We start from the raw sequence: 12,116 nt of genomic DNA on the forward strand, positions 1-12,116 counted from the left end.
ACTGGGCAGGTGCTGCCGGGGTCCCTGCAGGAGATGGGTCAGCGCCTGGCAGGCAGCCCAACGTCCCCAGGAGGGGCCCCAGCACTGAGGCAGGGGCCCCTGCCCCTCACCTTGCAGGTGGAGGCCTGAGGGTGAGGTTCCAGCAGGACGAGCCCCCCTCCCCGCTTTGCCTGCCTTCCGCCTACATCCAAACTAGTTCAGAGCGTGCCTTTGCTCTCCACAGGGCCCCACGACAATTTCTCAGGAAAGAAAATCAAGGACGTTTCTGCAAAGGTCATAAACGTTTCCTTTTGCTGTCTCAAACTCCATCTCTTATCCAAAGTTCCTCGGATCAACATCTTTGGTGGAAATCTCAGGGTTTTATTGAGTCAGAAGGCACAGACGGAGGCCCGTGCGGCCCCCACCCTACCCCGCACCTGCCCAGGGAGGGGCACGAGAGGCCGGACCATCCTCACCAGCCCAAGGCCTCAGCCCTGAGCCCCCGGCCAGTGGCCTGAGATGCAGCCCCGCTCCAGACAGGGCAGCTGGCTCACAGGGACTGTGCTGCGGGGTCCCAAGAAGCTGAACCATGTGCAGGACACATGGCCACGCCAGTCTGTGCACAGAGCCTGTTAACAGAACGCGCGTCCAAAAATTCCTTTCAAAACAGAGACGCTTTTTCAGAACTGTGAAATGTAAAAATCCAAAATACTGCTTTAGGAAAGACTGAATCCGAGGGACACGTCACATTCAGAACAGCCCAGGCCTCGGCGGGGAAGAGGTGAGGCACCCACCCCCGGCCCCGCCCGCCCATCCGCTGCTCTCCATCTGCTCCAGGTCCAGCTCGCCGGGGCCCAGGGGCAGGACATCCTCCTCGCCAGCATTGTCCCAGTCACCGGGGTCCCTGCCGCTCCCACCCTCGCCCTCGCCAGTGGCCCAGCCCCACCAGGACCCCAGGTCGGGGCTGGTAGGGCGGAGGCCGGGGCCTCGCACAGCAGGGCCACGGGGAGGACAAGGCCATCCTCACTCGGGCGTCCTCCTCATCCTCGTCTTCGTAACTGAGAGGGCAGAGGCTTTTTGAAGTTTTCAGAGTCTGCAAGAGAAGAGACGCAGGCTTCAGGCGCTTCCAGGAGGCCACGGGCAAGGCGGCGTCCCCCTGGTCCCTGAGGGTCCCCGAGTCCACGCTAACCTCCCTGGTGCCCTGGCAACGCTACACAACCCCCTGCCTGGGGGGCTACCTTCTCATAGCCCTGCCCACCCACCCCTGCCTCGGGCAGGCAGTCCCACTGAGACCCAGTGCGCTGGTGATGGGGGCCCGGGGCCCGAGGCCAAAGCTGTGTCCACAGTCCCATGAATACTCAGGGGAAGGTGGGCCAGAGGCCCAGGGTCCACATCCAACTGCCCCGCTCAGCAGACCACCCAACTCCTGCCTCCGCAGCCTCAGGAGGCGCCCATCAGGGCCCCCCAGCTCCAGGCAGGCAAGGCCCCCACGGCCCCCCCCAACCCCCTCCTCAGCCCTCCCTCGTCCAGTGGCTCCGCTTTCAACACAAACACCCTGCAGCTGTCTTCACCTTTCAACCGCAGACAGACACACACCCCACACCGGAGCCTCCTCTGCGCCAGCGGGCATCTCCCGGACCAGCCCAGGGCGCCCAGCTGAGACAGGCTCTACAGGGCTCCTGCCCCCTACGGCCAGCTCCTCCCTGCCACGGCCCTGCCCCCGACAATCGCATCCCCAGTCTGTGCCCCCAGACCAAGCACCGGCCCCAGCGGCAGACGCATGCCCACCCGCTCAGAGGCACCCCTCCTTGGTGGTCCCACAGGCAGCCGAGGCCCACTGGCCACCCCAGGCCACCCCGGGGTCCTGATCCGGGTGGAGCAGCGGGAGTGCACACAGCAGCAGCCCGTCGCATGGCCAGCACCCCATTCCCCTGACGCCGCCCCCGCCCTCACCCTGAATCCTGCAGGGCCACAGGCTGTCCACGGAGTGTCCAGGGCAACCTCCAGGCCGCCCACGCTGCCCCCGGGCCCATCACGGCACGCTTCAGGGTTTCTCAGGCCACTGGCAGAGCACGAGGTGGCGACGCATGTGTGGGCAGCGGTTAGAGGGGCGCAGCACCCCCGGGCCCCCCACAGTCGGGGTCCTGGACACACGTGTCCCAGAACAGCGCCCCTGGGCTCCCCGCAGCTGGGGTTCTGACACGCGTGTCACAGAACAGCACCCCCGGGCTCCCCACAGTCGGGGTCCTGGACACACGTGTCCCAGAACAGCACCCCCGGGCTCCCCACAGTCGGGGTCCTGGACACGCGTGTCCCAGAACAGCACCCCCGGGCCCCCCACAGTCGGGGTCCTGGACACGCGTGTCCCAGAACAGCACCCCCGGGCTCCCCGCAGCTGGGGTTCTGACACACGTGTCCCAGAACAGCGCCCCTGGGCTCCCCGCAGCTGGGGTTCTGACACGCGTGTCACAGAACAGCACCCCCGGGCTCCCCGCAGTCGGGGTCCTGGACATGCGTGTCCCAGAACAGCACCCCTGGCCTCCCCGCAGCTGGGGTCCTGGACACGCGTGTCCCAGAAGAGCACCACCGGGCTCCCCGCAGTCGGGGTCCTGGACACGCGTGTCCCAGAACAGCACACCCGGGCCACCCGCAGTTGGGGTTCTGACACGCGTGTCCCAGAACAGCACCCCCGGGCCCCCCGCAGCTGGGGTTCTGACACGCGTGTCCCAGAACAGCGCCCCCGGGCCCCCCACAGTCGGGGTCCTGGACACGCGTGTCCCAGAACAGCGCCCCCGGGCCCCCCACAGTCGGGGTCCTGGACACGCGTGTCCCAAAACAGTACCCCCGGGCCCCCCGCAGTTGGGGTCCTGGACACGCGTGTCCCAGAACAGCGCCCCCGGGCCCCCCACAGTCGGGGTCCTGGACACGCGTGTCCCAGAACAGCGCCCCCGGGCCCCCCACAGTCAGGGTCCTGGACACGCGTGTCCCAGAACAGCACCCCTGGGCCCCCCACAGTCGGGGTCCTGGACACGCGTGTCCCAGATCAGTACCCCCGGGCCCCCCGCAGCTCGGGTTCTGACACGCATGTCCCAGAACAGCGCCCCCGGGCCCCCCACAGTCGGGGTCCTGGACACGCGTGTCCCAGAACAGTACCCCCGGGCCCCCTGCAGCTTGGGTTCTGACACGCATGTCCCAGAACAGCACCCCCGGGCCCCCCACAGTCGGGGTCCTGGACACGCGTGTCCCAGGACAGCGCCCCCGGGCCCCCCGCAGCTGGGGTTCTGACATGCGTGTCCCAGAACAGCACCCCCGGGCCCCCCACAGTTGGGGTCCTGGACACGCGTGTCCCAGAACAGCGCCCCCGGGCCCCCCACAGTCGGGGTCCTGGACACGGGTGTCCCAGAACAGCGCCCCCGGGCCCCCCGCAGCTGGGGTTCTGACACGGGTGTCCCAGAACAGCGCCCCCGGGCCCCCCACAGTCGGGGTCCTGGACACACGTGTCCCAGAACAGCACCCTCGGGCTCCCCACAGTCGGGGTCCTGGACACGGGTGTCCCAGAACAGCGCCCCCGGGCCCCCCACAGTCGGGGTCCTGGACACGCGTGTCCCAGAACAGCGCCCCCGGGCTCCCCACAGTCGGGGTCCTGGACACGCGTGTCCCAGAACAGCGCCCCCGGGCCCCCCACAGTCGGGGTCCTGGACACGCGTGTCCCAGAACAGCACCCCCGGGCTCCCCGCAGCTGGGGTTCTGACACGCGTGTCCCAGAACAGCACCCCCGGGCCCCCCACAGTCGGGGTCCTGGACACGCGTGTCCCAGAACAGCACCCCCGGGCCCCCCGCAGTCGGGGTCCTGGACACGCGTGTCCCAGAACAGCACCCGCGTGCTCCCCGCAGCTGGGGTTCTGACACGTGTGTCCCAGAACAGCGCCCCCGGGCCCCCCACAGTCGGGGTCCTGGACACGCGTGTCCCAGACCAGCGCCCCCGGGCCCCCCACAGTCGGGGTCCTGGACACGCGTGTCCCAGACCAGCACCCCCGGGCCCCCCACAGTCGGGGTCCTGGACACGCGTGTCCCAGAACAGCGCCCCCGGGCCCCCCGCAGTCGGGGTCCTGGACACGCGTGTCCCAGACCAGCACCCCCGGGCCCCCCGCAGCTGGGGTTCTGACACTCGTGTCCCAGACCAGCACCCCTGGGCCCCCCGCAGTCGGGGTCCTGACACGCGTGTCCCAGAACAGCGCCCCCGGGCCCCCCACAGTCGGGGTTCTGACACGCGTGTCCCAGAACAGCGCCCCCGGGCCCCCCGCCGTCCCTCTGGAGACGGCACTTCCGAGCCGCTGGCTCCAGCAGACAAACAGCCTGGTCTCGGCGGCCACTGCTCTACTGCGAGTGAGCCGCTGGAAAGTGAAACTGAAGAATCAAGTCTTCAGAGACCTGACAGCTGGCCACACATTCTGGTCACGAAATGAGGGCTCGTGAAAGAATTTCCTCTGCGTGCAGATCCAGGTGGACTCCCCAGCCAAGGTCACTTTCCTACTCCACCACCCCCCCGGCCCCGCCAATGCAGGGCAGGCCCAGCCCCGCACACTTGGCGACAGAACTGGCGAGACCCTCCCGGCTTCTCCACCCATGAAGTCACAGCACAGAGGCTGGGCCTTCTGCTGGATGGTTGAAACCTGCCGGGAGGCGGAAAGACGGTGGCCCAGAGATCTCTCTGCAGCCGGGACACCAGCCCAGCCGTGATCACAGCTACAGCTCAAGTGTGAAAGGGGGAGCTCTGGACGCTCCTGGCTCAGGCCACACGCAGCTAGGAACCACCGACTCTTCACAGCCCAAAAAGGCATGTCACAAATCCACAGAGTCCGAGCTGTTCAGTGGACCTGAACCGATACGCACGACTCTCGCCACTGGACAGTCCTGCTCTGGTTTGACGGTGACCTACATCTAACCAAGTGAACAAAAAATGCTTTTTCAAAAAATCAAACATCAAGACTTTGAGTCTGAAACGGGGGCCCTCAGTCATACGGGGTCTCTCATCTTGTGTGCAAAACAGTCGGTATAGACATGACTGCCCGCGTCGGCCGACTTATGCCGGACAGGAGCTGCACCCAAGGGGCCCCGAGACTGAGCCGAGAGCAGGGAGGACACCCGACCTGTCCCGCCACATGTGGCCCTGAACAGACACCGTCCCGCAAGCCAAGAGCCGACCTGCCCCGCCACACGCGCCCCTAGCCGAGGCATCGGGCCTTCTCCAGACAAACGCTCAACCTCTCTCCCTCGTGGAAACACAGCCCAGCGTCCGAGTTCATGGCAGAGCTGACCCTGCCCACAGTCCACGGCACAGACATCCGAGGGAGGGGTCCTTGACTGCCTGGAGCACGTGGAGCCCGGCATCGGGGCTCCGGGCACGGGAAGGCGCACACACACCTCCACTGACCTGAGGGCCCCAAGGCCCTCGTCCCCTGCCACGGGGCTGGGGGGGCGCAGTCTGCCAGAGGCAGGACACAAGCACCCAGAGGGGCCCCCTGAGGTTCACACCCTCCTGGGCCCAGCCTCCTCAGGCAGCACGCGCCAAGGCCTCTCTGGAGAACTGGGGATGCAGATGGGGGCATCCCAGCACCCCACTGAAAGCTCACGGTGGAAAGGCCACACCCACACGGAAGGCCACAGGTCAGCTTCTGGGTCCCAGCGTCACCAGACACCTGGGGACAGCGCCTGCCACGTGAGGTGGCCGTGAGGACAAACGAGACGACACGGTCTGCAGGAAACGGGGGATGCAGGACAAAGGAAACACCCCCCAGCACCAGACCAGCCAACAGACAAGGTTCTCCACCAGCGAGCAGACAGAGAACGAGGAGGGCAGGGCCCCAGGAGGCAGGCCAGAGCCAACAGGGAGGGGCCGCGGGGCGGCATAGCCCCCAGAATCATCTCCCAACAGACACGGGAGCCCCAGGCCCAGCTGACCCCCAAGGACCAGGCACAACCGACAAACACGGACACATGGGTCTGTCCTCGCGCAACGCTCCGAGGACAGAGGAGCTTGGGGAACAGGACGAGCCGGGGGCGCACCAGCACCCGACGCCGGAGGGCACCTCACCCAGGCCATCTTCAGGAAGTCGAGGGCTGGGCACGGCCAGCAGGCATCCTCTGCACGCCCATGCTTCCACCAGCCCTTCCCGCCTGCGCAGACGCACGGCTGAGAGCAGCAGTGGAACAGGCCCTGGCATCGGCCCGGCTCGGGCGTGGATGCGGGTGTGGTTGCGGGCGCACTGCCGGCCGAGGGTGGGGCCGCGCCCGCCGGCACCAGGCGCTCCTGCGCCAGCGACAGGCGGCATCATGGGAGGGCGTGCGGGCCCCTGCGGGTGGCCTGCTCAGGCCTGAAGCAGGGAGGCTGCCGCTGGCCAAGGCCAGCCAGGGCGCAGGGGCCGAAACGGCGCTGGTGGCCGGGAGGGCACGGCCAGGCAACCAGGTGCTACCGCTGCTGTGGCAGCGCCTCTTGGTGACTGGAGTCCAGACCCTGGGGCCGCCAGGGAGCCTCGGGGACCCGCTAATTGCCCGCTCATCCAGCTCCGACAGGGAGCAGCCGTGCCGTTTGGTGGGCAGCACCCAGGGCGACCGGGCGCTGCCCCTGAGGTCCCGGGCGCCGAGCGTGCCCATGCTCGGGCCGCGGGGGCTGGGCAGGAAAGGGCTGGCTGGGCCCACGGCCACCTGGCTTCCGACAGGCCGTCCTCCACCGACGTCCTCCCGGGGGCGCTCCTCTGCTGCGGAAACACAGAGATGGGTGAGGGGTGCGCGTCCCCGTGCCCCCACCCCTGGCCTCCAGGCAGTTGGGGCTGAGGGGCCCTGCCCGCTGGGAACATCCCCCCCCAACCAGCACACGCTGTAGGGGTTGCCTAGGTGCACAGCGAGCCCAACACCAGAGCCTCCACTGTCTCACCCCCAGCTAGGAGGCCTTGGCCTGGAGCCCACGGGGCCTGTGTAGGAGAGCAGGACGCCCCAGGAGATCCTGGGGAACGAGCACGCCCGGTCAGTCAGAGCGGACGGCAGGGCTGCGTCCAAGGGGGCACCCGGGGCGGGCCCGCGCACCCACACTCGGGCCTGAGCACCCACATCCAGGCCAGAGCACCCACGCTGGGGCCGGAGCACCCACACCGGCGGGCAGGCCACTCAGACCACAGGGCACAGTGTGTGGGCATGCAGTGCAGGGCGGGCCGGCAGCCCCAGGCCCTCCAGGCACCCGCGCACCCAGCAAGCTGGAGTCGAGGTGGCAGACGCTGCCTGACCGTCTGTCCTCTGACCGGTGGCCACAGGGCCCCTCAGGGCGGGCCTTTCAGCTGTGCACTGCAGGCAGCTTCCGGAAGGTGGGCGGCAGCCCCGGGCCCCACCCACGCCGCTGCCCCTGGAGTAAGGCCCGCAGAGGGCGACCTCGCCTCTGGGCCAGTGACCCTGTCTGTCCCGCCCTGCTCACGGTCCCAGCTCGCAGCAGCCCAGGAAAACCCACTGGGGCTTTTAAACACTCACTGTTAGTCTCAAAACGGAACAAGTGGCCACTTTTGCTCAGTTTCTGGGAAGAATACTGAAAGTGAAGAGAAAGAAGTTTCAGTACTGTGGGTTTACACAGGCAGATTCAGGAACAGTTCAGAAACAGGCCTGTCTCGAAATCTGTTTTTCCCCAGCAATGGCCTTCCTGGTGATTAAAAGGAGAAGTCGTTATTCAGTCGCTAAGTCATGTTCAACTCTCTGCAACCCCGTGGACTGCAGCAGGCCTGGACCTCAAAATGTATTTTTTTTTTCTTTTTTTCCTTAAGACTTAAATACCTAACAGGTCTTCAGGTGAGCAAAGAACATGAAACGCGTATCCGCTGTGTCCCGCCACGGCTGTCCTCAGCAGGGCGGCTCCTCGGAAAGCTGGTCCCGCCTCAACCACATCACATGGGCCCCCTGTCCAGCGAGGCAGGCAGCTGCGGGCTGCGGCGGCCAGTGGGGCCTGGCCCGAGCCCACGGAACTCTGCTCTGCCACAGTTTAGCCCCAGGAGGTGGAAGGCCCACTTGGAGCCGCGTCTGCTCAAGGCCTGTGTCTGCCCCCCCAGACCTCATGTGTATTCGGCGCTCAGCCTTCTCTGCCTCCCACACCCAGGGTCTCCTCCACAGCACGCAGCGCTCGGTTATGGGGCTCCTGCTCCTCAGGGGGACCGTTTCATAGGACGACAAACTCATGACAAAACGAAGAACTTCTCTGCTCTTCTCATAGAGGGAGTAAGTTAAAAGCTGGGTTCATCACCTGGAAGGAGGAGGCCCATCGACAGTCAGGCTGTGCCAACGCAGGCCGCCCGGTCGGCTGGCGAGTAGGCACCCCGGAGCTCTGGTTCTAGACAGAGCCAGGCAGGGAGCTAAGCAGGCTGGGCCAGGCCTCTGTGAGAGGGCCAGGCTGCCGGGCTGTGTGCCTCCTCGCCCAGCACAGGGCCAGCTGAGCCACGCGCCCCGGGGGCGGGGGCATTCGCTGGGGCGGTTGAGGGGGGCAGGGCGGGGTTGGCTAAGGCCCCGGGCTGGTGCCTCCGTGGGCTCCCAGCGCCCCTCCACACTTGCAGAGGCTCCATCTCAATCCGCCTCCACCACAGCGGAACCCGGTGATGACCCGTGCAGTGAGGGGCCAGGAGCGCAGCCAGAGGCTGGGCAGGCTGGGCCTTGAGTCCAGCTCACCCAGTCCGTCCCCAGGGAGGCCGGCTCCTCTCTGCAGGCCTCGTCTCCCGCCCAGGACAGGAGTGACCCTGGGACGCACAGAACAGGGCTGCCGCTGGGGTCCCACGGGAGCCCCACGAGACCGCTGACGGGGCAGGGACGGTGGTTTTGGGCACTGGTGCCGGCCGGCTGAGCCAGCACCTGCCTTGCCCCACACGCAGCAGCTCAGACAGTGCAGGCTTCGGGCCGCAGCAAGGGAGCAGCGCTTCAGAGAGTGTCTCCCGGACTCAGATCAGCAAAGACCATTTTAACAGGGTTAAAAATAGTAATAATAAATAATTTACACCGATACATTTGTCTGCGTTGAAATTTAGAATTTCTCTTCATCAAAAGACACCAGTAAGAAAGTGACGAGATGGGGGATTCCTTGGTGGCCCAGCGGTTAAGAATCCGCCTTCCAAGGCAGGGGAGAGTGCGCGCCTGCTGAGTCACACCTGCCTGCGACTCCACGCACTCCAGCCCACCAGCCTCCTCTGCCCATGGGACTCTCCAGGTGAGAATTCTGGAGTGGGTTGCCATGCCCTCCTCCAGAGGATCTTCCCCCTCCCAAGGATCGAACCTGCATCTCCTGAGGCTCCTGACTTGTAGGAGGATTCTTCAACACTGAGCCACCAGGAAATCTCCCAGTGCAGGGGACCTGGGTTCAATCCCTGGTTGGGGAGCTAAGATCCCCCCCATGCCATGAGGAACTAACCCCACATGGCACAGCTGTGCCTGCACGCCGGAGCCCACGGGCGCCGCAGGAAGCCTGCATGCCGCAGCCCACGGGCGCCACAGAAAGCCTGCACGCCGCAGCCCACGGGCGCCGCAGGAAGCCTGGACACCGAAACCAAAGATCCCGGGTGCCACAACTAAGACCCGGCACCACCGAAAACAACTAATTAATTAAATTTTTTATAAACTAGAGTGACAAGGCAAGCCTGACCAGATAGGAGAAAATATTTGCGTAATACACAGGTGAGAAAAGACTTGTAGCCAGAATATGCAAAGACTTGCTCCAAACCAATAAGAAAAATACACACGACTCCCCCCCAAAAAAAACCAAAAATCAGTAAAAGGACACCAAAAAGCACATAAAAAACTCTGATGAGTACAGGATTGACGGCAGGGGGAGAAGGGAAAAATAGAGAAAGTGAGATGGTCGTATGGCATCATCGACTCTGTGGACATGAGTTTGAGCAAGCTCCAAGAGAATGGTGAAGGACAGGGAAGCCTGGCATGCTGCAGGGTTGCAAAGAGTCGGACACAACTGAGCGACTGAACAGCCACAAGAGTACAGGAAATGGCCGTGACCTCATTGGTCATCAGAGACACGAGATGAGCGCCGAGACGCCACCACAGCCGACCCGGGAGAAGGCACAGTAGGATCAGTGCCGACAGACAGCTGGCCAGGCCACCCGCTCAACACACAAAGGCCCGCACGCAAACGCAGACAGTGACATTGCTCCCAACAGTCGGCTGTAGACACAGCCCGAGGGCCAGGCTCCAGGGAGGCGAGGACGGTCCAGCAGGCCACAGGGACACCTGCCTATGCTCCATCCACACAGAGAGTCCCAGGGACGCAGGCGCTGAGTGCACCCCAGACTCCAGGGCACCCACATGCTGCGAGTCAGCACACTGCTGCCTTCTGGGACCGGAAAACCACACGGGGACCTCCGCGGGCAACAGAGCCGTTTGGGGTGGTGAGGACAAAGTCAGTGTGAACAGGACTGGGGAACTCACCCGCTCAACAACAAACTTCACTGTCGATTTCACCGCCTGCAGCCTGAAAACTCAGTGTTAGTTGCTCAGTCGTGTCCAACTCTTTGTGACCCCGTGGGCTCTGACCTGCCACCAGGCTCCTCTGTCTGTGGAAATCTCCAGGCAAGAACACTGGAGTGGGGAGCCATGCGCTTCACCAGGGGATCCTCCCTGAATCAGGGATCAAACTTGGTCTCCCTGCATTGCAGGCAGACTCTTCACCATCTGGGCCACCAGGGAAGCCCATGCAGCTTACACCTCAACAAAAAAAGTATTTTTTCAACTTAAGGCTTTTCAAAGCTGAGCTCTCTACCTACTTAAGTCTGTACCTGTAGAGCTGGACACCCCAGCGGACACAGCACGCTGAGGCCACGCCCACACAGGCCGGCACACGCTGACTCTCCCTGACCCAGCACCCCCCCAAGGGCTCCCTGCCCAGGCCCCACCAAGGCCTGCAAACAGGGGCCTGCTCCCCATGGGCTGCGGCTTTGGCTCCAGCGCCGGTCCTCACGGAGCGGGGACGCCAAGCACCTGTCCCCACACTGGGCTCCCGTCCCCTCGCTGGGCTCCTGTCCCCATGGACTTCTGTCCCCACACCGGGCTCCTGGCCCCCCAGGCTCCGGCCCCCATGGACTTCTGTCCCCACACCGGGCTCCTGGCCCCCCAGGCTCCGGCCCCCATGGACTCCTGTCCCCACACCGGGCTCCTGGCCCCCCAGGCTCCGGCCCCCATGGACTTCTGTCCCCACACCGGGCTCCTGGCCCCCCAGGCTCCGGCCCCCATGGACTTCTGTCCCCACACCGGGCTCCTGGCCCCCCAGGCTCCGGCCCCCATGGACTTCTGTCCCCACCCCGGGCTCCTGGCCCCCCAGGCTCCTGTCCCCATGGACTTCTGTCCCCACACCGGGCTCCTGGCCGCCCAGGCTCCTGTCCCCATGGACTTCTGTCCCCACACCGGGCTCCTGGCCCCCCAGGCTCCGGCCCCCACGCCCCGAGGCCCATCTGTGCACCTCCTGCAGGACCCTGGCCCTCTCATGGCTCTTGGCGACACACCCACCAGTGCAGAGGGCCAGGCGCCCCATGTCAGAGCGGGAAGAACACAGGCAGGACTTTCCGGCCACGTCTCTGTAGGTGAACCCTCCTGCCCACCGCCTTCCCTGCCAGACCGGCGAGAAGCCGGCCCAGAGCACCAAGGGCATGCCGGCTCTGAGCGACAGCCCGGGAGACCTGCAGGCTTGGATCCCAGCACTGGGCCGCGCCCCCAAGCTCCGTCGCCTCCCTCTGGACCTGCAGCCTGACCAGGCGGGTGTGAGCTGACGGTGATGGAAACTCGACCCAGAGCACGGCTCCGCCTCTGGCAAAGCCAGCCAAGGGAGACAGAACTCAAGACGGGCTCTCGGGAGGAGCTGTGCCCAGAGGCCAGGGCAGCGTCGCTGGGCACGGCTACCGACTGGGGCAGACGTCTGCCTGCTGGGCACCCAGGAACGCACGTGTCCACGGGGAGCTGGGCTCTCCCTCACAGTGGTTTAATGATGCCAGAACCCTATCACTACCTTGGGGGGCTCTGGGAGCTCTGAGGACGCCAGGGCCTCCCTGGGGAGAGGCCCACCCACCCCCGTCCCCTCCCCCAGCTGAGACCCAGCCCGGGCAGCATCCCCTGAC

General features: G+C 65.5%; 1 protein-coding gene across 1 annotated transcript; it reads right to left on the reverse strand.

Moving 5' to 3' along the window:
* Window positions 1-677: 677 nt before the first annotated feature.
* On the reverse strand, window positions 678-8,276 carry FAM53A (family with sequence similarity 53 member A). Its single transcript, XM_070462428.1, has 4 exons — window positions 8,258-8,276; window positions 6,453-6,737; window positions 6,074-6,312; window positions 678-1,072 (listed from the first exon to the last, which is right to left on the reverse strand). The coding sequence occupies exons 1-4, from the start codon at window positions 8,274-8,276 to the stop codon at window positions 872-874; spliced, it is 744 nt and encodes a 247-aa protein (XP_070318529.1). The 3' UTR covers window positions 678-871.
* Between the last annotated feature and the right edge of the window lie 3,840 nt (window positions 8,277-12,116).

Source organism: Odocoileus virginianus, unplaced genomic scaffold, assembly GCF_023699985.2.
Source record: "Odocoileus virginianus isolate 20LAN1187 ecotype Illinois unplaced genomic scaffold, Ovbor_1.2 Unplaced_Scaffold_5, whole genome shotgun sequence".
Taxonomy (NCBI): Eukaryota; Metazoa; Chordata; class Mammalia; order Artiodactyla; family Cervidae; genus Odocoileus; species Odocoileus virginianus.

Coding starts and splice junctions, on each gene's coding strand:
- FAM53A (XM_070462428.1), bottom strand. Junction 6,313..6,452: donor GAGGCGCTGCCACAGCAGCG/GTAGCACCTGGT, acceptor ACGCCCTCCCAT/GATGCCGCCTGTCGCTGGCG. Junction 1,073..6,073: donor ACTTCCTGAAGATGGCCTGG/GTGAGGTGCCCT, acceptor CTTCTCTTGCAG/ACTCTGAAAACTTCAAAAAG.